Genomic DNA, 27,084 nt, shown 5'->3' with positions numbered 1-27,084 from the left:
GGCCGTGTGTTCGGGCTAGCTTAACGGCTGCATGACGGCTTCATCTCAGCTTCAGCTAAAGAGCAAACCGACATCAGCTGAGTTTGCATTAAGTACCATCCTTGTTGCTAAAATACCGGAATTTATCATAACGTACAATTCAAGATAAGCATTTTGCAAAGTTATTTATAACGGTTAGACCAATGAAATAACTGTCAGCTGTCGTAACTACAGAAACAAGACAGAGGGAAAGGAGAAATAACACATCAAACCCGGCTAACAAAGAGGTTCTTTTTTCAACGACAACATTTTTCCTCCATATTCTATAGTTATGAGTCATGTGGCCGTCGAAAATGTCCACGGTCTAGAGCAGCAGGTAAGCCGCTTTCCTTTAATGTGTCTTGCAGCATCTGTTGATAAAATGTGTTATAACTGCCGGGGGAAAATTTTAGCTCAGCGGCTAGCCCGAAAGCACCGCTAACGAGATGCTATCGTGCTAGCTAGTGTTGAGTGGGCTTCAATTATCCACTAGCATGGCCACGAGTGGCTGCGGAGATGGAAACGAACCACGCGATGTGGAAAACCTACTGGTCCTTTCGCCCTTTTGTTACGTTGGATCACAACTGTGTGTTTGCTACATCACTAGTTGTACAAAAATGACGTGTGAAAGATGTAACGTCAGCACCACGGTTATAATTGATGGTTAGCCCCGAGTGTGGTCTAGACAAAACGGCCAATAACGCACGAGCGGCTTCTCCGCGTGAGGATATGTAACGCACCCATCAACCGCTGTCTTCACTGCGTTAGCTCGGGACAATAATAAAATGGAGGTCGGCGCTAGCGGGTCAGACACGCAACCATTGCGGTGCTCGACGGTCCAGCCTACTGTTTTTCAGATTATACGCAGTATGGCAGAGTTTGTGTCGACTGTGTCCCGCTTAAAATGCCCATTTCGTCTGCGTCACTGGCAAAGTTGGTCCACCGTTAGCCGTGTCTGACTGGTCAGACAGTCGGATAGCAACAGAAAGGCACTCTATGTTCTCGATGGATATTTTGGCAAGGTTAATCCTCAAAATGTCAACGGGAGCGCGTTGCACAACATCTAAACAATAACAACATGTGACGTTATCTGGCTCCGATGCAACAAATAAAAAAATGCTGCGACGTAAAGGTTTGATGGAGAAATTAAATCTCTCCTATTATCTGAGTTCACGGAATGTTGCTGCATGAGGGCATCCTAGTCCCAGACTGACATTCAATATCAGGGAATTAAAGCATACATTCAAAGTGGTTTATCCTCACATCGAACTCGCTGTTTCCCCTTTGCATCACCATTATGGCGTTCAAATCATTTTCACACGAGTGAGCAGGGCTGTGTGGTGCTGGAAAAAAAAACACTTCCGCGTCCTCAGCATCGAGAAGGCTTTCCCGTTGCTTACCCTGAGAGTCACAAGCATCCGTTCTTTGCTTTCGTGTAGAAAGTAGGTTTTTCATCCCATCCGCTGCAAGAAGAATCATTGTCATGACTTCACATTTACGACAAAGGCTAGAAATATATATTGTGCTGAAATGATTTTGTTTGAACGTTGTTTTTCTGACTATTTGTGTCTGTTCCTCCAGCTCGCTGTCTTAGACTTGAGTGCGGCGGACGGACAAGGTGGAGGCCCTAACCGTAAGCAAACCTGAACATTTCACCTACACACGTGACCTACTACGGTACAAAGGCCGCAAAGAGGGAAGTACTCCACCGAGGATAAGCTGGGATGGAAAAGGGGATTTTTTTAACCTTTTAAATGAAAAAATGTTCACTCATAGCTATTTAGTGCAGTATAAATGTGTCATTGAACAAAACTAGAAGATCTTGGAAATATATATACTAGACCACCATGGTTCCTAGTTTCAGATCTGAATGTTGGTGGTGCTTCATCAATTTAAAATCAATTTCTTTTAATAGTTCATCAAATGATGTTGGAAACTCTCAGTCTGCAGTTAGATGTATTTCTCCACATTAGATCACAAAGATGCTTCCAAAAATGTGTGTGTGTGTAGCATCAAGTTTAAGCTGTCCAGTGGACTTTTCCAGTAAACAAAGTTATGTTGGCATATGGTTTTATAACCAAAATCCATTTTGTGGATCTCTAAAACCATTAATGTTGTCCTAAAACAACTGCAACCGATTTTGTCTGGATACTTTGCATTATTTACATCGCCCCGCTACGTGCCTTTGCTGTTGCAACTGCCATGAACAGCTGATCATTGTGAAACCACGCAAGTGTCGGAGCATGCACGCATGAAAAAAAAACGTGCTCCATTGTGCTACCAGGGATCCAAAACTCCACAAGATACCATTTTCCATAAAATGCCTTTGTTTACAGATAAAAACCACAACTGAAACACTGTGCTCCTGTCCTGCAGGAAATGCCTTTGCCGCCGGTCGACAGGGGGGCTACACCATAGCGCCGCCAGCCAACTGTAAGTTCCTCTCTGAGCTGCCTGTTCATTGTTTTCATTCCTCTACATGATTTCATAGCCTTCGTTGCTCGAGCACCGCTCATCGGTACGTTTTCTGGTTTGTTATTGCCTCTTCGGTGAAGTGAAGAAATGGTTATTAAGTAATTAGCATTCACTGCAGTGACGAGATATAATCTGATGATGTTGGATACTAAAATAACTTTAATCTAATTTTCATTGTCCTTTTTTTCCTTTTTTTTCCTCCCTCTGTAGATGGTTGGGATGGAGGGCGCAACAACTTTGTAAATGGCTACCATGACAACCGCATGGCTGGCGGTAACGTGTTCAACCGCGGCCCGCCTCGCATGGAGCGGGGCCGAGGTGGTGTCGGAGGGGGTTATCGCGGCAACAGAGGCGGAGCCTTCAACCCCATTAACCCTCCACAGCCAATGGCTTTTGGTTGCTACGAAAATAAAGGTTGGGGGTTGGATTTCACTCCACGAAACCGTTATCTTCGATTGTGAAGGATCTTTGTTGCACCCTGCTGTGCATATCTCTCTCATCATGCACTTCATCGCTGCAGACAGTATATAGAATCCTGTATTCCAGTCCAACAACCAGCCGAAGTTGTCCCTACACCCCGTTTAATACTGTTCTAATAATACTCTGCGTGGAAGTGTGTTCCAATAGTTTCGTGTTCGTTGTCCCTCAGATGCCGGCGGCTGGAACACTGCCAAAGACACCTATGGCAGTTTTGGCAACAACCGAGGGAAGTCTGCGTTCTTCAATGACCGAGGCAACGCTAACAGAGGGCGGTAAGACACAGCGACTTTCTGAATAACTTAAGAGCGAGCTGGATGCTAGAAGGACTGCGGTGTAACACCAAAGTCGTTCAAAATAGGGTTGTATACCTTTTTTGGTATTTTAAAGATGACATTCTAAACCACAGTTGTCCAGGGAAGCAGGATTGATGGACTTAGCTAAAAATAGGACCAGCGTTAGACATTGTGCTTCATTGTCTCAGGTTTGAGCATGGTGGATTCGGTGGTGGTGGAGGAGGAGGAGGTGGAGGAGGAAACAACAGCCGCTGGGTGGAGGAGCCCAGAGAGGAGGGAGACTGGTCCAAACCAACGCCACGTAACGAGCGCCTTGAAAAGTGAGCTTGTATTTTCACTATTTTCACTACAGAAAGTGAGGGAAACCGTTTCGATATCCAATAATCAAAGTCCTGTCATCAATTCATAAGTTTGCTTTACTCCCAGCTTTGTTTATTTTTTTAAAACTTTTATTTCCTTCTTGAATACAGCTTCAATGTTGTATTTTTATTGTGTTATAAACTTAAGCCTCCAGGGTTTTGTACTGTTGACCAGTCATTTTACTGTTTTTATTTAATTTTTTTTAGACCAAAAGATTAACTGAGAAAATATTTCTGAATTTTGGTGATCTTCAATTAATATGAATCACTGCTATTTGGCCAATTCTTCAACAAAAGTCAAATGTGTTCAAACTAGATCCTTATCCTCCTTCTCCTCATCATTTCTCCCGTGTTCTTCCTTGCTAGTGAATTGTTCTCCGCCAGTAACACTGGGATCAACTTTGAGAAGTACGATGACATTCCCGTAGAGGCCACAGGACAGAACTGCCCTCACCACATCGAGAGCGTAAGCCGCTCCTTGTTGACAAGGAACCCAACAATGTCACCCTCAGTTATCAGTTCCATGATCACTTTCCACTGCTGTTTATCTGATGTTTATCTCATTGTGTGCTCTGTAGTTCCAAGATGTGGACATGGGTGAGATCGTCATGAGTAACATCGCTCTGAGTCGCTACACCAGACCGACCCCTGTCCAGAAATATGCCATTCCTATTGTCAAGTCTAAGCGAGACCTCATGGCCTGCGCACAGACAGGTAGGACAACACACACACACACTGTACACCTATTCTCTGGAAGGTTAGATTGAAATTAGATTCTTGAGACACTCCCTTTGACTCTTTTGGTTTTCTTCGTGTCCGCAGGTTCTGGGAAGACTGCAGCGTTCCTGCTGCCGATTCTCAGCCAGATTTACTGTGAAGGACCAGGAGAAGCTGTCAATGCAGCTAAAACGTCTGGACAGGTCAGAAATAAATTACGCTTTTTGTTTCCTCAAGGTTCTAAAATACCCTGCAACACATGGATAGGGGTGCGCAAAAGCACACATGAATAATGTATTATGAACAAATGTTGTGCTATTTCAGGATAATGGAAAGTATGGGCGTCGTAAGCACTACCCCATCTCACTGATATTGGCTCCAACCAGAGAACTGGCACTGCAGATATACGACGAGTCCAGGAAGGTGAGATGCAATCACATCAGCACGGAACGCGTTCATCGGTGCGTTTCTTCAACCGCTTCCTGTCCCTCTGTAGTTCTCCTACCGCTCCAGAGTGCGTCCGTGTGTGGTGTACGGAGGGGCTGACATCGGCCAGCAGATAAGAGATCTGGAGAGAGGATGCCACCTGCTGGTGGCCACACCCGGGAGACTGGTGGACATGATGGAGAGGGGCAAGATCGGACTGGACTACTGCAAGTAAGACGTGAACGGGAGGGAGTGGTTCACTCACTCATCTCCTGGAAAGAGATTTGATACGTTCTCACTAAAGGTTTAGCTTTTGAAGATTACTACTTCCTCATCTGCCTCTTGCCTCCTCTTCGTTTTAGCTACCTGGTCTTGGATGAGGCCGATCGCATGTTGGACATGGGGTTCGAACCACAGATAAGACGAATTGTGGAACAGGACACCATGCCGCACAAAGGCATCCGACAAACCATGATGTTCAGTGCAACCTTCCCCAAAGAGATCCAGGTACATTTACCGTCACTCCCGAAACAGGAAGCAAAATGTGACCGCTGTAAAAAGCGCTGGAGGTCAGAGTGTTAAAGGTGTATTCAGCCCCTTTTCTGCTCCGCGTGCAGATCCTTGCCCGGGATTTCCTGGAGGAGTACATCTTCCTGGCGGTGGGCAGAGTGGGTTCCACCTCGGAGAACATCACTCAGAAAGTTGTGTGGGTGGAGGAGAGTGACAAGAGGTCCTTCCTCTTGGACCTGCTCAGTGCTACAGGTGAGACAGTTGTGCCGATGTGCCCCAACGCTGCAGAACTACGGGAGACAAAACCTTTATCGGTTTAGAGCTACTGCTAAAACAAACAAACAAACACAAACACACACACACACACACACGCGCGATGCGGTTTTCTTTCCTCCGGTCCTTTTTGCCATTATCATATTGTCGTCCTCCCATCTCAGCCGATGCGTTCCTGTGTCCTCATGTTTAGCACAACACATTCGGTGAACTGAGGCGAGCGTTGGGTACTTTTGGGACATCAAACATACAGAGTTGGTTTTCTCCTGCTGATTGAGTGCAGTTGACATGTTGGTGGTTTGGTGTGGTTTTATCCTAAGTCATCCCCAGCGAGGTACAGGACAGTACTGGAGACAACATAGAGAAACCTGGTAAGATCCTCAATGGGAAAACCTGTAATTGTCATTTCATATTTTACATCATTTTGCCTGCCCTTTGATGTTCTCTGTGGATGGAGGTTCCTTTTGTTTTAATCTGTTATTTTTGGGTTTTGTGTACCATTTCATGGGTCCAGTTTGCGCAGCCATAAATCAAACGTGCTTGTCGAACCTTTTGTTTTTGTTTTCCTCTGACGAGTTTATGGTGGCATCTTTGCGTGTTCGGTATGTTGCTGTAGTGTCTTCATGTCAGACCCGAGGCCTTGATGGAGAGAGTCTGGTTATGTTGTCGTCTCTGTAGCTAACGGGTGGATACGATCGTGCCTCAATGCCCGTCACTTCATCATCAGGAAGTATTGTTCTCTGCGGAAGAGCTGTGATCAAACTCTTTCCATCAGTGGCTCACAACGACACAGTGCTGCTGATGCTGTTAGCTATTGTTTCTTGTACTTTTTTGTTTACTTCCACACTGCACTCCCTGCTGCCTGTTTCACTATTGTCCTCATACAACACATACTATCGTCATGTGATCATTTCAAGCTATATTGGGTGCATGTTTTCAAGATTTGTCACTTAGGGGCTGAAGCAGCCTCGCCAGTAAACAATAACCTGCCTGTAGCAGCTGGATTTATTTATACTTTGTGGAGAATTTCTTCCCATATGGTACATTTTTGCAAACATTTAGTTTGCCAGATGCAGCAATCCAAATGTTTGTGGCTTTTGTGTCAAAATAATGTTTGATGCAAAGGATGGTGTCACCAAAATGTCCTCAAAGCGGACCTCAATGTTTTGAGTGTAGAATTAGGCGGTTGTTGTTTCTGGCACGGTTCTTCCATTGTACCACAATCCCTCAGGTACAAGTCAGGTCCTCGAGTGAACAGGAATTTCATAAACCTGTCTTATGATAATTGCTTGGTTACGTGATCTGTTGAGTTAACTTAAATTCCTCATTCATTCATTCTTTTTAGTTTTCAAAATCACTCTACAGCTACTATATAGATCAGCGCCGTGTTCTGACTTCAGCGGTTATCCACGTGAAGGTTGTTTACCCCGAGTGTCTTTTCTTTCCTCCTGGCTCATCAGGTAAGGACTCGTTGACTCTGGTATTCGTGGAGACCAAGAAAGGCGCCGACGCCTTGGAGGACTTCCTGTATCGGGAGGGCTACGCCTGCACCAGTATCCACGGCGACCGCTCCCAGAGAGACCGAGAGGAGGCCCTGAGCCAGTTCAGATCTGGGAAATGCCCCATTCTGGTGGCGACAGCGGTCAGTAACATCCTGCGAGAGGAGGACATTTCTTACCGGATGTCAAGTATCGCTGAGTCTATCTGAACAGGTGTTTGAGGGACTGCTTTTCCCTCGCAAATCCAGGTAGCAGCTCGCGGCCTGGACATCTCCAACGTGAAGCACGTGATCAACTTTGACCTTCCCAGTGACATAGAGGAGTACGTCCACCGTATTGGACGTACAGGCCGAGTCGGAAACCTGGGTAAGACGAACGGTGAAGCCAGTCCATCAAGGATGGATGATAATATTGTGATTATTTTCTCACCACCATCACTTACCACTTTAAAAAAAAATGTATTGTAGGATTGGCCACCTCGTTCTTCAACGATAAAAATGGGAACATCACTAAAGACCTGCTGGACATCCTGGTCGAGGCCAAACAGGAAGTTCCCTCATGGTTTGAGAGCCTGGCCTACGAACACCAGCATAAGAGCAGCAACAGGGGGCGCTCTAAGAGGTACACGCACCCGCCGTCTCCTCCTTTCTGACGGTCTGGTCCGATCGCAGTGGAGTTCAGTGCGCTTGATTTCTCCGCCAGGTTCTCCGGTGGTTTCGGAGCCCGTGATTACCGCCAGACGGCCGCCGGCGGCAGCGCCGGAGGGTTCGGAGGGCGTGGCGGTCGCAACCAGGCGGCGCACGGAGGAACCCGCGGATTCGGAGGAGGTGAGGATCTGGGATAATGAAGTGCAGCTTCAACGTGAATTTCTTTCATTTCGGTTCGTTGGAAACCTTCGCCCTGCTGACTTTGCATTTTCTCCTCCCTCTCAGGTGGTTTCGGTAACTTCTACACCAGCGACGGTTACGGAGGAAACTACTCCCACTCCCAAGTCGACTGGTGGGGCAACTAGGTTCCTCCTCCCTCCCTTTCCTCATCCCTCTCTCTTCTCACTCATCCTCCTACCTTTCCACACACTGTTGTCTGCACCCCATCCACCTTCTCCCCCTCATTAACTCTAGAACTCACATGCATGTTATTGAACTATTTATACTCATTTATATAACCCTCTTCCCATCCCCAAGTACTCAGATCTTTTAATTCTACTCCTTTTCTCGTTCTCTCCATCTCCGCCTGTTGTGTTTATGACCCTCCCCTTTTTCCTTTCATTTCTGCTAAATGTCACCTCTAACAATAGGCCACATTAAAAAAAGGATACTTCAATTTTAGTTGGTTATTTTTAGCTTCTAGCTAGCAACATCCTTTTGGTCTAATGACATTTTGAACAATTTTCCCCCAGTGGCCAGTGTTTGAAGAAAAATAACCAATTGACTTTAAGTCCTAGTTGTTCCTTTTAGCCCCCCAATATTAGATGGACGTTCGATATCTAGAAGTGAGATAAAACACAGCTGGAGAAGAGCAGGGGGAAATCTGTTTTTCTTGTTTTGTTTTCCACCCCCCTGAAGATACAAGTTTTGGCCTGATTGTGTTTTTGTCTGCATTCACCCAAAGCCAGCCAGGCGTCCGTGTACCCTCACATGTCATCTTTGTATGTAACGCATGGCCATGTTGTAAATCGCCAGGCCAAAAACTTTTCTAAAATAGAGCGCAGAGATAGGCGAGATGTCGAATCTGAGCAAAATATGTCTGCATATAAATTGAAGTCTCCTTCATCCACACGATAGATACTCAAAAGCAGCCACAGAAACGGAAATGTTTTAGTTTAGTAAAACCTTTTTTAAAACCCAACGAAGTCTTGATTTCCTGAGATCTGAGAAGGATGTCTAACGGAGGCGAGGGAAGTAGGGGCCGGACAAACAGAGACACCCCGCCAGTGGGACGCCCTTTAGCAACGATGCTAGCAAACAGTATTTTCTTTGTTTGAAACGAAATATAATGGAGGATCATTTGTTTCTGTACTGTGCCTTTAAGAATTTGAACTTTCTGTTTTAATTGCCATACTGGTAAATGGCTACAAGTTTTGGCCAACTGTGACTAAAAGTAATATGTATTTAATGTCATGTATGGGTTTGAACATGTTTTTCTTTATTTATATTTGGAAGGAAACAAACTAGGCTTGAACTAAATCAAACCTTGGCAAAACTAAAACTAAAACCAAACCGCGATGAGGAAACTCGAACCAAATTCCTTGTCTGTCGATTGGAGTTCAAATTTGTCGGGTCTCCGATCAGCCGATTCCCAGAAGCAAATTCCCACTGTAACCCTGTTTATAGATAAACCCTCATCGTGAGGGAGTAAAACCCGAAGACCTCTCTGCCCTGCGGTCCGGTGAGCGGAGGAAACCACAGCGGCGTCGTGCCTTTTGGGGAAAACCCAGTGAGTCCTACTCACTGACCCACGCGTCACACGTTTGTTTGACTTTCTCAAAAGCCTCTCGTCGCTAACCGCTGGGTCGCCGAGCCGCCGCCGCCGCCAGAGAGTCGCTCGTGCAGCAGTCATGTGACCTCACTTCCCGCACCCTTCGGACGCTGCGTTAACGAGAGAAACGAGGCACACTTTAAACGCCCAAAGTAAAAAAAAAATGTCTCGCTCACTCTATCCTGGAGAGTCTTCTCTAAAAATATAAGTCATTCCAGTTTATCTGTTGGGTCCTCGCGATCCGTCGGGGTCGGGGACGACGTAGTGGGGAGAGGCCTCCCGGGAAATTGTTAATTCCTATCAGGTGATTTGTTTTGTTTACATTTATGACTTTGTTGTGGGTTAAATGTAAATAGTTAAACTCTTCTTGGATCAAAAAGAGAAGAATCTCCGGTGAGAGAGAATGTGAATTACAAGTAAAACTGCACGCGTTGTGTGGGGAAAAAAAATCACGTTTGATCACTCGACGTTGGACCAGTGTCGGGTCACCAGCTCGGTGGGCAATTTGACAACAGGTCGGCAGAATTATTCTTTTGAGATATTATTTAAGGAAAGGTTTGCACAAATCCAAACGGTCTGATTTACCAGGATGTCGCTCCCCTCAAACTGCCCACCGGGCTCGACAAATGACAAAAGGCTGGACCAAGACAATAAAACATATGCAAGTGTTGTTGTTTTTTTGGTCAAGGAGTTAAAAAAAATAATAATTAAAAAGCCACGCAAATAGAAATAATTCAACAGCAGGCTTCAGTTGTGTTACGACTCTGATTTCTTTCCCGCCACCTATGATTCGTGGCAGTTTATTTCCCTCGTTGAGCGGGTAGGGAGGTTGGAGGAGAGTTTCCAGTGAAGCTGGAGGACTCAAGCAAGGGGGAGTCGGGAGGGGGGGGCCTTAATGGACAGTTGTCGTAGGGTGCAATGTTAGCTGGTTAAAGGGAGCCGCCGCTGATTTTAAGATGGAAGATCAGCAATAGGACAAGAAGTGTAAGATAACATTGCATATGACAGATGAAATATGAAGGACTTCCTTAGTTTGACTCCCTCAACACAATCAGCAGAACTCTTAAAGTTGCACTTGTTTTAAATGGTTTTCTTAACTGTCACATTTTAAACCTCCCGCCGTGCAGGAGACGCTCGGGCAGAGCGGAACCTTCCGGCATCGCAGTCGAATACGCGCTCTGATTCTGTCCACCTTTTTTTTCTTCTTTTAAATGCTGCCTGAATCGTCAGCTCACACGATTCCCCGTGTGAGAGGAGATGTCGTCGGCACATTTGTTATTTGGATCCATGGCGGTTGCCAACCAGAAACTTGGCGTGCAGCGAGGGGCGGCCTCTTGTGTTTCAGTAATGTCAAATACGCTCTCCTTGCTGCCTCAATTTCAAAGACGTTGTTTTGTTTGTTTTTTTACCGAATGCCAGTAGTGTGAATCGATGCCTTCTGACGGCCGCCAGGGGCCCGTTGGAGCGCCAGAGGACTCGTGAGGGAGCGGCTGATATGGTACGAGGCTCATTTCTGTAGGCTGTAATCCCTATTGAACTGTGTTTGGAGCAGCACCACTGCGCACCAAGACCCCCCCCCCCCTCCTCCCACAGGGAAAGTAAAATAAAAATGTTTTTTTAAAAGCCAGCCCAAAGTCGGCCGTGTGCACGGTGCCTTGAAGTGACGCGATCACTGATTTAAGCGCGCTGGTTAGGGCTGGGTACTTTTTTCAACACGTTACCGGTTTCTTCTAGAAATGTGGAGGCCCCCCGGTCCCCACCCTCGCCCCCACCCCCCCCCCCTTGAGGCTTCAGGCCCGCGTGGCTTCGGGGAAGAGGTTGAGCAGCTGTGCCGTGTACAGCCTGCAGCGGTGAGCCTTGTTTAAAGTTTGTTTGGACCACCAGCTTCAGCGAACCAAAGGAGACGAGTTCTTTGATCCTCGTTTAGGATTCCAGCACTTTTACTTTTTGGGGCGGCTTTTTAAATATTTTTAGAACCTTTTTTTTAGGGTGATACCCAGCCCTAACAGAGAAAGCTTGTCGTTGGTTACACTACAGACAGCATTACCGGTGTGGCCGTGGTGAACGCTTCCGCGTCGCCGCGGTTACCGACTTTCCGGGCCCGGAGACGTTTGATTGTGAGCGAGAACGATTGTCGGTGCTACGCTCGCGTTGCTGCGGCCTGCAGGCCCTAGAAATCCCACCCGAGAACACGTCAGCCGCTTAGTCGCATGCTGGACCAAAGTCTTCTGTAGTCTGAGTGCTTCGCAAACCTCAGAGAGGTGTGACGGAGTGAGAGTAGCGCAGCCAGGTCAAAAAGAGGTTGTGTGCGCGTGTGTGTGTGTGCGTGTGTGCGTGTGTGTGTGCGTGTGTGCGTGTGTGTGTGTGTGTGTGTGTGTGTGAGTGTGCGCTCCTCTGGATATGAAACTGTTTTTTTTTTGTTTTTTTTGGGACCAGGTGGAGTCGTAGTTAACAGCAACCGCAGGAATCAGCTGTTTGCACACAGAGTTCTCGAGTCTACTTTCGCTGCTAGTTTGTGTAATTTATCAAGCATTTTTGAGAAATATTTATTTTTATAAGCCTAATACAAAAGTTGATATTTTACAAAGTGACTTGACCAAAAGACAGTAAACAAAAACACTGGCACTTGAATGTTGAATGTCATTGGTATGAGTGAAAATTTCTATTTTTCTGGGGTAGTGTGAGCTTTTTAATGTTAAAGATGCAATGTGTAGGGATTTCTCCTAAAATGTGTCACCGCTGCATCCGGGAAGGGGAGGGGCTTACGTGCGACTACAGAAAAACGGCGACACCGGTGCCAAAAACTGAGTCTGATCATGTGTATCAAAAAAAACAAAACAAAAAAAACAGCCCCAAACACCAATTCTGTGTTTGAGGCCGCAAGAGTTTAAACTCATTGAGCCGAGCTGGCGCCTCGATGGAAGTCGAGGTCTTCGCAGCCGTCCTCTTATTCCTCCCTCGTCAGTAAAAACAGGTTTTTAAAGAAGCGTAAGAACCGTACGAGAAGTCCCACTAGGCCACGCAGTGAAGCCCGGCCGGTCATCGCCGTGGATACGCGTTCTAAGGAGAAAGGTCCGACGCGGTGGACTCCGTATCAGATCCGTGCGCCTGTCGTCTGTGCGAACAGGTTCCTTCCGCCAATAGTGAAAATCAAACACTCAAGCGCCATTTTTAATTGGCAGACAAAATTTGAGACGATACCACCATATATGCCAAGGTTTGGATTAATAAAAAATAAATTAAAACGTTATGATCAAAGACCATTTTGTAAAAAAACAAACATGCAGTACAAAAAACAAGTGTCCAGATTCTCTCCAAGTCAGATGTTTATTTTTCTGTTTTGTTTTTGTTCATTTGAGTCTTTACACTTTTCCTTCCCGTTTGATACCCTTGTTGTGAATGTCTGGCAAGTGGTGATCTTTAAAGTCTTCATAACACAGAATTAACTGTGGTTCTATTGCTATGTTGTTGTGATTTGCATATTTTCAGGCGTCAGTGTGTTAACGCTCATGTGTGGGAGCTTCTGGCCAATCAGAAATGGGGGAACGGACGACCTGCCGACGTCCAGCCGCGCGTCTTTAACGCGAGTAGCTGATCCATACGACACGGTATCGCAGCTTAGCCCCCAACGGACCAGAATGCAATGCGGCCCCAGCCCACCCACAATCAATGACCCAGACGGACTTTGTGCGTCGCTGAATTGTCACGCGTTGCCGCCTCCCCCCCCCATGCGCATCAAAAAACGGTTTTGCAATGAGCTCCCACTTTGTGACCAAAAGGCATTCTGGGAAACGACTTGTGCGTTGGGACACCAAATGAAATCAATACTCTGCCGCTTTATTTCACTTTCAATTCAATATACTCTAGAGGGTTATTACAAAATAAAGTTGTGTAGTTGTATTTCGGAATGATTTGCTGTTTAGTGGCTGAATTGAAATGACATAAAGCGCAGTGTTGTCACCATTGCTGACTGGCCAGACCCCTCGATGTGAACACACAGCACCTCCAGCCTGATAGTTAGTATTTGCTTTATGTATTAGTTTAGTAGATGTGCACAAAGAGGAGCACTGCACGAAGAAAAAACAACAATGTGCATCTATTCTGATTTTACCACAAATAAAGGTTTGGATTTGCAAATGTAAACATTGTGTCCTCAAAGTGATTTTTAAATGAAAAGCACCTTGTTTAGTTATTAAATATCCAAGTTTATTTCAGTTAACATCATTAGAATGTCTATAAAACACATGGTTGGCATTCCCTTCTCTGACCTTGCTGATGAGTTCACGTGCACTCGAGCACTTCTCTGAGTAACTTGCTACTTGTGTGCATAAATAAATAAATACTTTGTAGTATTTTGTCATTGGATTTCAGAGTTAAAACTCAGTTTGAACCGTGGAGTAAAAGGCACTCAAGGAAATGAGGTAAGATCGTCCCCCCCCCCCACCCAGTCGTTGGCGTCTTCAAGCCGGCTTCTGATGGGTTCTCGGCCCCCTCCTGCGTCCAACCAGAAGTCCGGGTTGTCCTGGTACCATTTCACTAAAAGATTGGAAAAAAAAAACCCACCACAGGGAATCCTCAGGTTGGTACACCTTTTGTTAGTTAGGCTCTTGTTTTGTTCCTCCTCACCTGTCTGTCTGATGCCTTCAGCCCAGGACACCTGCGCCCTCCAGCCCAGCTGCTGGAGCTTCTCACATTTGATGGGGTAGCGGAGGTCAACGCGTGGCCTGCGGAGGTCAAAGGTCAAGATGGAACGCGTCAAACGTAAAGCTGCTTTCTCATGGAAATGTCATCAATCTTGTCACGGCTCCCCCCCCCGTTTCACTCGCCTGTCGGGGACAAACTCGAGCCAGTCGTTCACCTCGCAGTCCGGCACCTTCTTGACCTGATGAAGCAAACACACTTGTGTTTTCCTGAACCTTTTATACCTCCCAACGTGATTTTGCTTGAGAACACTTCCCACCATCTTGACAAGTTCCCTGGCCAGGTGCGCGATGGGAATCTCACAGCTTGTTCCCACATTGTAGATTTCTCCCACAATGCCCTTCTCCAGAACCAGCAGAAAGGCGTCGATGGCGTCATCGACAAAAAGGAAATGTCGCGATTTGGGGAGAGTCCCCTGGATGGTGCTTTTGGCAGATCAGAAACACGATGAACTGCGTTTGGCTGGTTTCTCAGTGAAACCTCTTCAAAATAAAGCTCCAACCAACTCACCATTTCTTGTTCCTTTGCAGGAGGGTGAGAAACCTCGGAATGACCTGAAGACATTAGCGGCCCCTTTTGTTAGTTTGTTACATGACGCTGATCTCAGCCATGGCTCAGAAGTATCACAGGAGGGTCGTACCTTCTCGGGGAACTGTCGGGGCCCGTAGATGTTGTTGCTCCTGGTGATGATGACGGGAAACTGGTGAAATACACACGACTGTGAGGAACAAGACCCGGGACGAAGGTGTCTGGTCTGTGGGGGCACGTGCGCGTACCTTGTACGTGTCCCAGTAGGATCGAACCAGGTACTCCGCAGCTGCTTTCGTGGCAGAATACGGGTTGGAGGGCCTCACTGGGCTGCTCTCGTCGAACGCCTGCGGGCGTAAACAGCCACGTGATGTCCAAGTGAAGAAAAAAAAAAAGCCACGACGTCCACCCGCTGAGGCACTGACCTGGTCCAGACTGGCTCCGTACACCTCGTCCGTGCTGACGTGGATGAAGCGCTGCGGCCGGTGCCGGGCCCGGCGGGCGGCTCGCAGCAGGACTCGGGTCCCGTCCACGTTGACGCGCTGGAAGGCGGACGGGGTTTCAAACGACGTCTCTGAAAAGAAAAAAAAAGCGTGAAGGCGATCCGTCGGGCCAGAGGGGGGCGAGGCGGCGGCCTCGCTACTCACCGACGTGCGTTTTGGCCGCCAGGTGAAAGATCACGTCGATGTTTTCCGTGCTGAAGATGCGATTCACCAGCTGTGAGTCGCACACGTCCCCCTGAGGATGAAGATCCAAGTAGTGACGCTGCTCATTATTGTACAGGTTCATGTACGTCATTCTTTATCAACGTAACGAACGACAGATGTTTGTTTATTCTATTTTGCATAATACTAACCCTGATAAAAGTGTAGTTGGCTCTGCCTTCAACCCTCTGCAGGCTCCTGGGGCTGCAGCAGTAATCCAACTGCAAGAGATCAGACACAGAGAAGAGGCTCCAGTGCAGGCTGACATGCGTGCAGCTGTGGATCCGTTCACAACCAAACTCACATTATCCAGGTTTATGATTCTCCAGTCAGGGTGTCTGTCGACCAGCGAACACACCAGGTGGGAGCCACTGCAGCGAGAGATGGGAGGGTCAAAGGTTATACTGTGCTATAGTACTTTAATTACCTCCTGCTTTATGCTTATAATTGGGAAGAGTTTTATTAAACACCTAATAGCACATATAGTTTAAATACTGCACACCGCAGATCATAAAAACCGTGGACATAATACTTTATTTTCAGTAAAGATGTCTAAGAATCAACAAAGTAGACTCACATGAATCCAGAGCCTCCCGTCACCAGCACCTTCCTGTTGAAGTCCATCTTCCGGTGTCCCTGAACGCTGGCAGCAGTCCATTTATTTTAAGGTGTCCTAGCGACGGGAAGACGACAGTTACTTCGGTCTTGTATTAAGCTGTCAAACCTGCTCGCTAACAGGAAACGGCTAAGTGTCTCTGTCGGCCTCGACACACGGGATGCGTTGTGTTATTTGCGACAGGCACCGGTTGTTTTACGGCGGTGTTGACACGTTGAAAGGGGCGTAACATCTGACGTGCGCAGACTCGTTTCCGCTCTCTGATTGGTCGCTTAATCTGATTTACCGCGTCGGCTTGGCAAGGCAACAGTGTCAAGTGAGCTGTAGTGAATGTACAATGCTCCGAAGAGAAATACAAAATAAAAGTACCAAACATTTAATTCAGACGGATTATTAGTTTTTGGGATTACATCTTCTAATATATAAACATTACAAGTCCTATATTACTGCTTGAAACCCAACACATAGTCAAATACTAGGTGTATTCTCAGGTAATATAGGTAATATATTGTTTTACAACTCGATGCGATATTATCACAGTTAATCATATGTCCGATTTTGTTCACAGTCGATGTTTTTATTTTATTTTATTACACCAATGTCCACCATTAATAATTCTAACATTGCACGAAGTGAGACGTGCACGGCCTTTTATTTGAGCGCACAGACGCCTGATTTCCGGTCCCATCCGCGGTAACCCGGGGCAACTTGACGCCGCGCCCGCGCGCGCTCCCTCGCTTCTGCCTTCGTGGCTCACTGGCTGTCGTCAGGTAACGTTTATCCCGTCGATGACGCCGAAGGTGAAGATGTGGCGTCTGTTGGCCCCCCTCGCCGTCGCGTCGCTGCTCGCCTCGGGGGCGTCTGCGAAGAGCGTGACGGGACTTTTGAAGAGCGAAGCGGCGAGACGCCAGAAGGGCCAGTTCATCACCAAATTCATGTACCAAGGTAACGTCAGTGGGGTGCCCATTCGTCAGTGACGTGGTCCCGCGGGTCACTTTTAAACATGACGTCACGTGAGAAGGAAGCGTCTTTTTTTACATGATTGACCACTGTATGGAAAACAAGAGTGTCGCCATCACTTTGTCTGTCACATCTGCACTCTGCATTATCTTCCTTTGTTGAATTGGGGTGATAGTGGCACATGGAGTAGTGTGGTGCGCTGGGAGCTGCAATGATAGCGGTTCGAATCCCGGCTGCCATGTCGAAGTGTCCCCGAGCAAGACACCCAACCCCTAATTGCTCCCCAGGCAAAAATGTAATGCATGGGTTATAATGCAATGCAAGTCGCTTTTGGATAAAAGCGAGTGTGAAAAGTGGAGAGCTGTTTCAGAACCTGGTTGGAAACCTATTTCTAGTTTGCCCCACAATGTCACTCTTCATGCTTCACACAGGTAAATGGTATTGGCTGATTAGGGGCGTCACATGACAGTCCACTCAGACGGACGTTTTGCAAGCCCCCCCCCCTTTTTAAATCCCTCACTCAATCACGCTCTCTCTGTATTTGCCTCTCCCTCTTTCTGCCGGTTCTGGCCGTGCTTTTACACAACTTTACAGGGCAAAGAGAAGAAAGGCGCCCACATGTTGGGCTCTACTTTTAAGAAAATGATTTCTCTTTAAGTGATCCTTTTTAAGATTGTTACCGACCGATTTAGCTGTAAACCCACCTTGACTAATGGCTCCTTGTATTCTGCTTACCCGCCTTCTTCCCTTCATCCTGAGATTGACTACACCACCTGGTGCAAATACATTTCTAATGGCACCTTTTCAAATAATTCAGCTCTTTGTAGAGCGCGTTGCAACATGTTTTGTAGTCCAGTGGCAAAAGGCCTGTGGTTTCAGTTAATTACATCTCGTTTGACGTATTGGCAGAAGTATTTGACTTTTTGTGCACTCAACTTTCCCTTCAGAAGAGGATTTTCAGAATGTGTGTTACTGTACGTTAATTACTTCTACATCTTATTCTAACTAACAAAATACAAGGCCTTAATATTCACTTCTTGGATTATAAGATTAAATATATAAAAACAAAGAGAAATATTTGTCCAGTTCTTCCCTCTTTATCAGTGGTCATCCTTTCAGTTTCTATATATTATATTTTGTAATAAAATTACTATTAAAGCAACCTGGCTTATCAGAAATGCTTACTACTATAAAAAGTGAAACTATACTTGTATTTCTATTAAAAGTACTAATATTAACACACACTACTATGACTAATATTATTAGAGCTACAGCTGATATTACTGCTACTACTTGTATTTTAACTGCTATTGATACAAATACTACCAGCGCCACCATAACTACAACTAATATTACCACGAATATCTCTTTGTTTTAAAAATTCATTTCAACTTTTATCTTTCTGCTTTAAGCGTTCCGGTTTTAGGTTTACAACTTCGGGGGGGGGGGGGGGGGGGTCATTCTGTGCTCTGCCTGCTGCGAGCGCCACACAGACTTATTCGTGACATATTAATGAGGGTGGGGGGCGCCCCCCTTGTTATAATAGGTTAGGGGAAACACTGAGTTTGTTGGACAGCGACACTATTTGTTTAATTGAACCCACAAATCCTAAAAGCTACAAACCTGCCTACTTTAACCCCCACAAGCCCTTCTGGTCCAATGACCTGTTTCTCCACATGTGATGGAGTGTTGACCCGCGTCCCTGCAGGCGATAGCGGTCTGTTGGCGTGCCGGCTGGACAACCCCGCCCTGGCCTCCGAGAAGGAGTCCAGGCTGCTGCTGTACCAGGACATGGACCCCGACCTGGACCACCTCAGCTGCTTCGAGAGGCTCGCGAAATCTCAGTTCACCGGTAAGAACCAGCGGTTCGCTCGCACGCAGGCACCTGAAGCGACTTCCCCCCCCCCTCACCTCGTTGGGTTTGTCCTCCCGCCTCAGTTTCTCTCAGCGAAGAAGAGCACAACCAGTCGATCCCTCGTCAGTCCTCTCCGACAACCTGGCAGGTCCTGTACGCTGACCGATACACGTGTCAGGTAACGCCATCTGACACACACACACACACACACACACACACACACACGGGGACATAGCGTTGAACAAAGGGCGCAGAGTTATTTTCTATTGCTTTGTCCGTGTGTCCAGGAGGGCGTAGTGATTCCTCAGCACGCCGACCTCCGTTTCACCGTGCTGCTGTTAAACCCCGACTCGGCCGGCAACCCTCTGGAGCACTTCAGCGCCGAGGAGGCAGGTCAGACGTTACATCGGGGCGTTTCACGTTGAACTGTCAATGCCATCCCGACTCTGCTAATAACACGTGGATGAATGTACAGATGGTTGAAAGTGCGTAATGCGTCGGTGCATCTTTGATTCCCCTCTGACCCGCCGTCAGGTCTCCACGGCTTTTACTTCCTGCTGCTGCTGGCCTACTTCGTCGCCTGCTGCATCTACTCCCGGCCTCTGTGGCAGGCTCTGAGGAAAGGCGGTCCCATGCACACTGTCCTCAGGGTGCTCACCACGGCGCTGGCCTTGCAGGGCTTCTCCGCCCTCTGCAACTACATCCACCTGGCCAGGTGGGACCTGTACAGTCGGCCCTAGTCCTTTAGAATATGAGCACGCTGGTGTGACTCCTCTTTTCCGGGTTCAACTGATTACAGGTCATTTAGCTGACGCTTTTATCCAAAGCGACTTACATTGCATTATAACCCATGCGTTACAATTATGGGTTAGGTGTCCACCATCCATGCGCCACCATCGCAACATAGACCTAAATGTGCATGATGCAATGTTTGGATGTAGCTACTAATTAGATGTACATTACGTGGAGAGTCTTGCCTATTTTTTACCAATATAGCTTAAAGGTTTCAAGCAGGTAGCCTTTGATTCTGTGTTTGTCTCTTTCTTCCCCTTTCTGTATTTAACTCATGTGTTCTGCAGGTATTCCAGAGATGGGACTGGTATTCCTCTGATGGGCAGCCTGGCAGAGTGTATGTCTCTCCCTCTTAAATATGTATACCCATACAGTAAATGCTCTTTCACAGCCCGAGTTTGTGATCTTGTTCTCGCGCTCTCTCCGTTCCCCGTGTGTCCCTGTGCAGTCTGGGATATGGTGTCCCAGGTGTCCGTGCTGTACATGCTGCTGAGTCTGTGCGTGGGCTGGACTCTGGGCCGCGGCAGGAAGCCTCAGGCCAGACCTCTGCAGTGGGAGCGGTCTCCGACGTCCACGGCGGTGGCTGCTGGTGGAGGCGTCCTGCAGGTAGCGAAGCAGCGTATTCAACCATTTGGGTATTTGTTCTGAATGCGGTTTGGGTGTGAATACATCAGAGACCTCCCCCGTCCTCTTCTTCAGGGAGCCTTGCTGCTGTGGGAGCAGTTCTCCGAGTCCGAGAGTCAACACCACAGCTACCACCTGCAGCAGAGTCTCGCGGGTCTCCTCCTCATGGCTCTCCGAGTGGGCCTGGCCCTGCTGCTGGCCTCCGTCCTCTACCAGATCACCTCCACCGAGAGGAGCACCCTGAAGAGAGACTTCTACCTCTGCTTCGCCAAGGTAACGCCACGCGGCACGCCGCTGAACCCTTCCGGACTCGGCCGGGTAACAGGCGCCCTCAGCATTTCCTGTGTTCTCTGCAGGGATGCTTCCTGTGGTTCCTCTGTCACCCCGTCCTCTTCCTCCTGTCGGCTGTCTTCAACGAGAACCAGAGGGAGAAGGTTTGAACGCCGTCACTTAGTCCGAGTCGGGGGTGTTGTGTGTCACTGTAGTGGAGGTCTACATCAGTTTGAGGACAGTTTACTTTGTTCCAAAACCCTCGTATTCAGATCACTGGATCGTATCCGTGACATCGCCACATGCTGCCTCTCCCTCTGTAGGTGGTGACCATCGGGGTGGTCCTCTGCCAGTCCATCGCCATGGTGACCCTCTACCAGCTCTTCCTGTCCCGTTCTCTCTACTGGGAGGTCTCCTCTCTCTCCTCCATGTCTCTGCCGCTCACCATGTCCCGGGCGAACCAGCGGGGGCGCTACTGATGCACGCACGCTCCCTCCGCTTGTCACCGAGGCTGCACCTCCACACTGCAGGAGACCTTCTACAGCACGGGTCACTAAATGACCACAGGGCGGTGTTTACTGCAACACCCGACTTCTGGTCGGGGGAAGCTCCAGAGCAGGAGGAGGGCCATCGGAGTCCAGCCGGGTGTCGTGGCGGTTCAGCAGAGACCAACGCCAGCGCGTCAACGGCGGATCGCTGGCATCAAGATGTGCGAATGAAGAGAACGTCGTGCTCTTTGCTTCACTGTTACCGTAGAGGTTCAAAGCACCAGAGCACTTGTTCTGCTCGTTGAACTGGACTTGGATCCGATCGCCAAAGGGGGAGAATGTAGGATCTAAGTGAGAAGGGTTTTTTGTCTCAAAGTGGAAGCCTGCTTTTAGTCTATATTTTTCTTGTTGGCACCAAAACCCATGAAAACCCACAACAATGAGTCCCGCTTGGACCCACTGAAGGTGTCAGTTTTGCAAAACGTCAAAAAAAATATAGTTTCATTTTTTTTTAAAAGCTCAGTAACTTCTTGAAACGGCAATTGACCGTTTTTATGTCACTCAAGCAGCTGGAAACTGTTTGGGATTTTTCGATGTTTTTGGTTATCAATGTGGTGGCCCATTTTATGTGTGATACATTTAAAATATGCCACAGTGCATGGTCAAGACAATCAAGGAAAATGTGAGCCTTTGTGGGATTTATTTACAGCAAGAGACAAAATCATTTTGGATAGAAGGATATGTTCGAGGCTAAACAGATGGAGGTAGACAGAATGCTATACGGATGGTTTCAGTACCTAGACGGGTTAAAGAAATGTATTCTATGACCTTTTTGAATATAAGGATTTGGGTCCTTTTTGTCTTAACATCCAAAGGAGCTGTTGAAGAGAAGTTTCAATAAGGTCAAATGGTTCTGGGAAGCTTAAGATTACAACAAGGCTGTGAATTCTCTCTCTGCTGTGTTGCCATGACTACAGGAAATACAAGTTACTCAAAAGAATGGTTTGACCAAGCTTTCTAAAGAACACCGGGTGATTGATTTAATGAGTCTGAACCAAAGGACCACATATGAATCTGTACTTCATATTAATAGTTTTCTCTGAGCTGACAGCATGTCAACCATTTAAGATTGTTACCTTCGTTATAGCTGGAAACACACTGTGACTAATGGCACTGCTACCTTTTTATTCTTCCATTCCCTTCACCGTGAGCGGAACTACACCACCTGGTGCAATTACCTTTTTAAAGCCACACTTAAAACTCTTACCTTTTCAAATTATTCAGCTCTGTTTTGAGCCCAGCGTGAGGTCCTGGATTGAGGGTTATTTTATTCAAGCCAAGTGGCAAAAGGCCGGTGGCTTTTAGCAAATTTAATTGTGCATTATTCTCCACTAAACTTTACCTCCAGAAAAAGAATTTCCGAACATGTTTTATTGTATGTTACTTACTCATCTTATTCTAACTTAACAAAATAAGGGCCTTAACATTGACTCGTATGATAACAACGTAAGTTAATTATTTAAAAAAATTAAAGAGAAACAGCTTTCCAGTCGTTCCCTCATTTTTTTTCACTATCCACACTCCAGTTTGCATACAGTACATGTATTTATTTACTGTGCTTGGCAACCTGCGGAAATATTGGACCTGTGATTGTTACAACTGTAATAAAGCAACCTACTCGCTACCTAATCAGAAATGCTTGCGTTATTACTGATACTTTCCTCAATGGTGGAAATTGGCCATTTTCTAAAACTACTGTTTCCCCTTTCAATGTTTGGGGGACTCTTGATGCAAAGCGGTGAAGTGTTGCACCTCGAGAGAATTGTGAACTACAATCTCTGATATACAGTTAATCCCCTTTAGTGGAGCCCTAGATTGGAAATTAAGAACACGTAACCACAACTATTTTGTAATTTCATAATTGTTTGAATTAATAGAATATAGAGACTTTTCCCCCAAAAGCCAAATCAAAAGTGGCCAGCATAATGTAGGCTACTATATTAAAAAACGTTACATCGTTGCAACGTCGACAGTAAAGCAACACAGTCAACGTAAAAAACAAAAGATCGTCACGAACAGGATTCGAACCTGTGCGGGGAAACCCCATTGGATTTCGAGTCCAACGCCTTAACCTCTCGGCCACCGTGACTACGTGGAGGGGAGCTGATTTTATAAATATATACCTAAGAGTAAAGCTACACCGTGGATGCCGAACGTGTGCTGTTTTCATGCTCATTCGGGCAGTTGTTTGTGTTGTGTTATATGTTTTTTTTCACAAGAGACGCAACAATAGCCCAAACTGTTACCGGCCATTTTATGATAACTGTCAGAACAGCAACAAAAAAACCCAGCGGACCTTTACTTTGAAAAGCAATAGCCGGAAATGGCCTCTGAACTTCCTCGGCGGCTTAGACATCCAAGACGTATCGCCTAAACGCGACGATATGAGAGCTAACCTTCTCAATCTATCACCAACTCCGACCCTCGCGGCCTCTGCGCTGACTTAGTCACCTTCAGAGCTGCACGCACGTTCGCCTTCAGGCGCGACTCCCAACTGCCGCGGGGACGGAATGAGCCATGAGCAGCCAGGAACGGATTGAGCAGCGGGAGCTAGCGTTAGCCGGCTAGATAAGTTAACGTTACGTGCTGGCCGTCGCCAAACGTGTTCAGCCCGACGTCGTTCGCTGTCGCGGTGTTTTTAACGTCAGGAGCACAGGTGTGCTATGCTGCGCACGCGCCCCGAAAATGCCCGCTGCTCTGCGCATTACCGGTACAGGTTACACGCGGGGCCTTAATGTGCTCGACTGAAATGTTCACGGTTTGATCATCCGAAACCAGAGTTCTAGGCGTCTGGATTTGCTTTGGCACTAATACGTTGCAAGACGCCCGCCCGTCGGTGATCTGCCCCCCACCCCTCCCCGCAGAGTTGTATGGCTTCAGTCGGACTGTTGTAGGTCGACGATGGGAGGTTCGGTGTCTTGCTGCATCTCTCCCGGCGAGAGTCCCAAGATCCGCCGGAGACAGGTGGAGCTGGAGGAGTGTCCCATCACCACCGCCGAGGACGTGAGCGAGGACACCGGGACCTACCTGCAGCACATCAGCGACAGGGAGCTCCCTGACGGTGGGTGGAATTTCCCCTCATAGATCCCTATATATAATATATATAATATATATATATATATTATATATATATATATATTATATATATATATATATATATATATATAATTTCGGCACCCCTGTTTCTCATGCGTTACAGAACTGGCCCAAGAGTCCAACCCGTCCGACCACCCCAGAGCCAGCACCCTGTTCCTCAACAAGTCGCAGACAGACGGTCTGTATTTCTCTAATTCAGAATATTTAAACTAACTCTCTTGAGTCTTCAGAACTCATTGACTTTTTGTTTCTCTTTCTCCCAGTTTCAGTGCGTGAGAAAAGGAAAAGTAACTACCTAAACCACGTGAGTGAGAATGTTTTTCAGTCGCAGAGATTGGGGACGGATGCTCTCTCACACACACTGGATCCATTAGTGAGTTACGTTTACGTTTAGATAGTGGTACTGATACTGGTGCCACGTGTGTCCATCGCCTCCCTCTAGCAGATGTCCCCCGGGCTCCTGACAAAAAAGTTCAGTTCCTGCTCGACAATATTCCTGGACGACAGCACGGTCAGCCAGCCCAACCTCAAGAGCACCATTAAGTGGTAAGTGCTCCTTCCTGAGAGGAGGAAGGCATCACCACTCAAGTGTCATCTAAATATTCACCTGCAAGCCGACCCCGTAGTGTGATTTCAGCCAAAGGACCAAATGCCTAATTTTTCCGTCTGCATGAGAAAATGACCGAGACAGGAAGACGTGATGTGTGAAACGGTTGAAACCACAACACCGATTGTGTGTGTGTGTGTGTGTGTCGTCTTCTCTTTGTTTCAGCGTCACATTGGCCATATACTATCACATAAAGAACAGGTAGGTGACATTTCAAATACTGCTGGAGTCGTATCTCTGAACTATTACAAATACTGGGAGAAGGAAAGAGTTGTTGGATAGCTTGGGATTCTGAGTACGAGTATCACCCCCCCCCCCCCCCCCCCCCCCGATAGAGGCGATTCCACGTTTAACCCCGCCTCCTCCATCTTCTGCCCCTGCAGGGATTCAAACCGCTCAGTGGACATCTTCGACGAGAAGAAGCACCCTCTGTCGGTGAGTTTATGAGTGGCGTTGAATGTTCGCCTTGTGCCGAGTCGCCAAATGACCACGAGAGTCCTGTGCCCGACAGAGAGAGAAGGTTCCGGACGACTACTCCGTGGTAGACCCGGAGCACAAACTGATCTACCGCTTCATCCGGACGCTCTTCAGCTCCGCCCAGCTGACGGCCGAGTGTGCCATCGTCACTCTGGTAGGTTCAGAGGGACGGGTCGACGCCCTCTCACCTGGATCACTGCTCGGCGTGCGTGCGTGCATGCGTGTGTGTGTGTGTGTGTGCGTGCGTGTGTGTGTCCGCATCCCGTGTGAGCTGCCGCTTGGCTTGTCCAGGTGTACCTGGAAAGGCTGCTGACGTATGCTGAGATGGACATCTGTCCCTGCAACTGGAAGCGCATCGTTCTCGGCGCCATCCTGCTGGCCTCCAAGGTGTGGGACGACCAGGCGGTGTGGAACGTCGACTACTGCCAGATCCTCAAAGAGATGACCGTGGAGGACATGTGAGCGCCGCCCTGCAGCTCACTGAAACCACTACCGATATCCAGGGGCCCGACGTTTGAGCCCCGATTTTTCTGTCTTTCTGCGGCAGGAATGAGATGGAGCGTCACTTCCTGGAGCTGCTCCAGTTCAACATCAACGTCCCGGGAAGCGTCTACGCCAAGTATTACTTTGACCTGCGCTCGCTGGCCGACGACAACAACCTCAGTTTCCCTCTGGAGCCGCTGAGCAACAAGCGCGCCCAGAAGCTGGAGGTGAGTGAGTAGAAACGTGGCCCCTTCTGGTGTTTTGCCCGGTTGAGGTCGTGACCGTTTTTGTGCCCCCGGGGTTTTGTCCTGTAGGCGATCTCCAGGCTGTGCGAGGACAAGTACAAGGACCTGTGTAAGTCGACCATGAGGAGGTCCGTCAGCGTGGACAACATGGCCGGCATCAAGAACTCGCAGGCCGTGCTGTCTTAAGTCCCACGAGCGGCGCCACAGGCTGGGACGCCACATCAGAGAGCATTCGTCTTGAGACGTTTCCAAAGTCTAGATTACCATTAAATCAGTAACGCAAACGTTTACCGTGTAACATCTCTAAAGTGCAATGAATCCGGTCTCTGTGTTTATTTCAAAGAACTTAAGCTATCTGCCTTTTTAACGCATGATCATTTGGGGAAATATTTAGCAGATGTGGAAGGAATCAGCATGAAAATGCTTCCTGAAGTCACTCAATCGGAGGACTTTTCCCCCCCCCGTTTTCTTTCTCATCAGCCGGTCTCTTGGGGAGTGGCGTCTCCGGCTTTGGCCCCCGTCTCTCCACCGTCCCTCACCTTTTATTCACACAACGACAGAGCGTCGTGAGCTACCCTGTGGTGTAGTTCTGCACATGGACAAAGAGTAGACTTTGTTTTGCTTACTGTGTAGGCCCCTATAGCTGTGAAATGAATAGACTTTATTTAATTCTAATAAATTTCAGTCGCTGTTTAAAGTTGACGTCGTGTTGTGGTTTTTGTTTCTTTTCGGGAAGTTAGCTCTTATTGGCCAGCACATCATGATTTCCTTCATCATATTTATCTTTTAGACAAGCCAAGTGGCAACAACATTTGTCAAAATGAATGTTTGTTAATGCGTAACTTTTCTTCAACTTAAACAAAGTTGAAGGGCACTTGTTGCTTCTCAAGACGAGCTTGACGGTTGTTACCGGGTGGCGTTTCGCTTTAACAGGTATTCATAATTGAAGTTGTATGTGAGAACAATCCTAACTGACCTTTTGATGCTGGGGGTCGCATTGAACGAAAACCCGGGAGCGGTTTTTCAGCGGCACGGAAGAACAAACTCACT

General features: G+C 47.4%; 4 protein-coding genes and 1 non-coding gene across 9 annotated transcripts; 3 read left to right on the top strand and 2 right to left on the bottom strand.

Annotated features, from left to right (window-relative positions):
- Positions 1-13,248, top strand: ddx3xb (DEAD-box helicase 3 X-linked b). Of its 3 annotated transcripts, XM_037475596.2 has the most exons (20): positions 1-355; positions 1,600-1,651; positions 2,395-2,451; positions 2,704-2,907; positions 3,143-3,245; positions 3,455-3,586; positions 3,992-4,091; positions 4,204-4,339; positions 4,448-4,545; positions 4,667-4,765; positions 4,839-4,999; positions 5,131-5,275; positions 5,386-5,530; positions 5,872-5,922; positions 7,012-7,193; positions 7,299-7,416; positions 7,518-7,671; positions 7,753-7,877; positions 7,983-8,049; positions 13,018-13,248. In XM_037475596.2, the coding sequence occupies exons 1-20, from the start codon at positions 311-313 to the stop codon at positions 13,121-13,123; spliced, it is 2,280 nt and encodes a 759-aa protein (XP_037331493.2). In that variant the 5' UTR covers positions 1-310; the 3' UTR covers positions 13,124-13,248. The 3 variants fall into 3 exon arrangements, with proteins under 3 accessions (XP_037331493.2, XP_037331502.2, XP_037331521.1); XM_037475605.2 differs by lacking the exon at positions 5,872-5,922; XM_037475624.2 differs by lacking the exon at positions 5,872-5,922 and having other exon boundaries at positions 7,983-13,248.
- A 109-nt stretch (positions 13,249-13,357) lies between these two features.
- LOC119220803 (dTDP-D-glucose 4,6-dehydratase-like) lies at positions 13,358-16,267 on the bottom strand. 2 transcript variants are annotated; one of them, XM_037477056.2, is made up of 12 exons: positions 16,039-16,267; positions 15,766-15,832; positions 15,614-15,682; positions 15,405-15,495; positions 15,183-15,331; positions 15,006-15,104; positions 14,870-14,929; positions 14,740-14,783; positions 14,489-14,654; positions 14,355-14,410; positions 14,155-14,252; positions 13,358-14,064 (listed from the first exon to the last, which is right to left on the bottom strand). In XM_037477056.2, the coding sequence occupies exons 1-12, from the start codon at positions 16,083-16,085 to the stop codon at positions 13,937-13,939; spliced, it is 1,074 nt and encodes a 357-aa protein (XP_037332953.2). In that variant the 5' UTR covers positions 16,086-16,267; the 3' UTR covers positions 13,358-13,936. The 2 variants fall into 2 exon arrangements, with proteins under 2 accessions (XP_037332953.2, XP_062417559.1); XM_062561575.1 differs by having other exon boundaries at positions 13,358-14,252.
- Positions 16,268-16,781: 514 nt separating this feature from the next.
- On the top strand, positions 16,782-22,530 carry gpr180 (G protein-coupled receptor 180). Its single transcript, XM_037476683.2, has 10 exons — positions 16,782-17,022; positions 18,746-18,889; positions 18,976-19,070; positions 19,180-19,285; positions 19,427-19,607; positions 19,972-20,021; positions 20,133-20,290; positions 20,384-20,581; positions 20,665-20,742; positions 20,902-22,530. The coding sequence occupies exons 1-10, from the start codon at positions 16,866-16,868 to the stop codon at positions 21,055-21,057; spliced, it is 1,323 nt and encodes a 440-aa protein (XP_037332580.2). The 5' UTR covers positions 16,782-16,865; the 3' UTR covers positions 21,058-22,530.
- A 603-nt stretch (positions 22,531-23,133) lies between these two features.
- trnas-cga (transfer RNA serine (anticodon CGA)) lies at positions 23,134-23,215 on the bottom strand. Its single transcript has one exon. It is a non-coding gene; the product is annotated as a tRNA-Ser (tRNA).
- A 233-nt stretch (positions 23,216-23,448) lies between these two features.
- On the top strand, positions 23,449-26,736 carry LOC119220813 (cyclin-Y-like protein 1). 2 transcript variants are annotated; one of them, XM_037477075.2, is made up of 10 exons: positions 23,449-24,187; positions 24,326-24,400; positions 24,486-24,526; positions 24,668-24,768; positions 24,995-25,030; positions 25,213-25,264; positions 25,341-25,460; positions 25,598-25,764; positions 25,854-26,016; positions 26,104-26,736. In XM_037477075.2, exons 1-10 carry the CDS (start codon positions 24,028-24,030, stop codon positions 26,218-26,220), a joined length of 1,032 nt encoding a protein of 343 aa, XP_037332972.1. In that variant the 5' UTR covers positions 23,449-24,027; the 3' UTR covers positions 26,221-26,736. The 2 variants fall into 2 exon arrangements, with proteins under 2 accessions (XP_037332972.1, XP_037332964.1); XM_037477067.2 differs by having other exon boundaries at positions 24,665-24,768.
- The last annotated feature ends 348 nt before the right edge of the window (positions 26,737-27,084 follow it).

Source organism: Pungitius pungitius, chromosome 3 (genome assembly GCF_949316345.1).
Source record: "Pungitius pungitius chromosome 3, fPunPun2.1, whole genome shotgun sequence".
NCBI lineage: Eukaryota > Metazoa > Chordata > Actinopteri > Perciformes > Gasterosteidae > Pungitius > Pungitius pungitius.
This window is presented reverse-complemented; position numbering and strand designations above follow the sequence as displayed.

Excerpts from the sequence above, each read along its gene's own strand:
- ddx3xb (XM_037475596.2), top strand. The coding sequence starts at position 311 with ATGAGTCATGTGGCCGTCGAAAATGTCCACGGTCTAGAGCAGCAG. Across the intron at positions 7,417-7,517 it reads AGGCCGAGTCGGAAACCTGG|GATTGGCCACCTCGTTCTTC; the intron begins GTAAGACGAACG and ends AATGTATTGTAG. Across the intron at positions 7,672-7,752 it reads AACAGGGGGCGCTCTAAGAG|GTTCTCCGGTGGTTTCGGAG; the intron begins GTACACGCACCC and ends TTTCTCCGCCAG.
- LOC119220803 (XM_062561575.1), bottom strand. The coding sequence starts at position 16,085 with ATGGACTTCAACAGGAAGGTGCTGGTGACGGGAGGCTCTGGATTCAT. Across the intron at positions 15,833-16,038 it reads ACGGGAGGCTCTGGATTCAT|TGGCTCCCACCTGGTGTGTT; the intron begins GTGAGTCTACTT and ends CTCTCGCTGCAG. Across the intron at positions 14,253-14,354 it reads CTCGAGTTTGTCCCCGACAG|GCCACGCGTTGACCTCCGCT; the intron begins GCGAGTGAAACG and ends TGACCTCCGCAG.
- gpr180 (XM_037476683.2), top strand. The coding sequence starts at position 16,866 with ATGACGCCGAAGGTGAAGATGTGGCGTCTGTTGGCCCCCCTCGCCGTC. Across the intron at positions 19,608-19,971 it reads AACTACATCCACCTGGCCAG|GTATTCCAGAGATGGGACTG; the intron begins GTGGGACCTGTA and ends TGTGTTCTGCAG. Across the intron at positions 20,743-20,901 it reads ACGAGAACCAGAGGGAGAAG|GTGGTGACCATCGGGGTGGT; the intron begins GTTTGAACGCCG and ends CTCCCTCTGTAG.
- LOC119220813 (XM_037477067.2), top strand. The coding sequence starts at position 24,028 with ATGGGAGGTTCGGTGTCTTGCTGCATCTCTCCCGGCGAGAGTCCCAAG. Across the intron at positions 24,188-24,325 it reads CGACAGGGAGCTCCCTGACG|AACTGGCCCAAGAGTCCAAC; the intron begins GTGGGTGGAATT and ends CATGCGTTACAG. Across the intron at positions 24,401-24,485 it reads CAACAAGTCGCAGACAGACG|TTTCAGTGCGTGAGAAAAGG; the intron begins GTCTGTATTTCT and ends TCTTTCTCCCAG.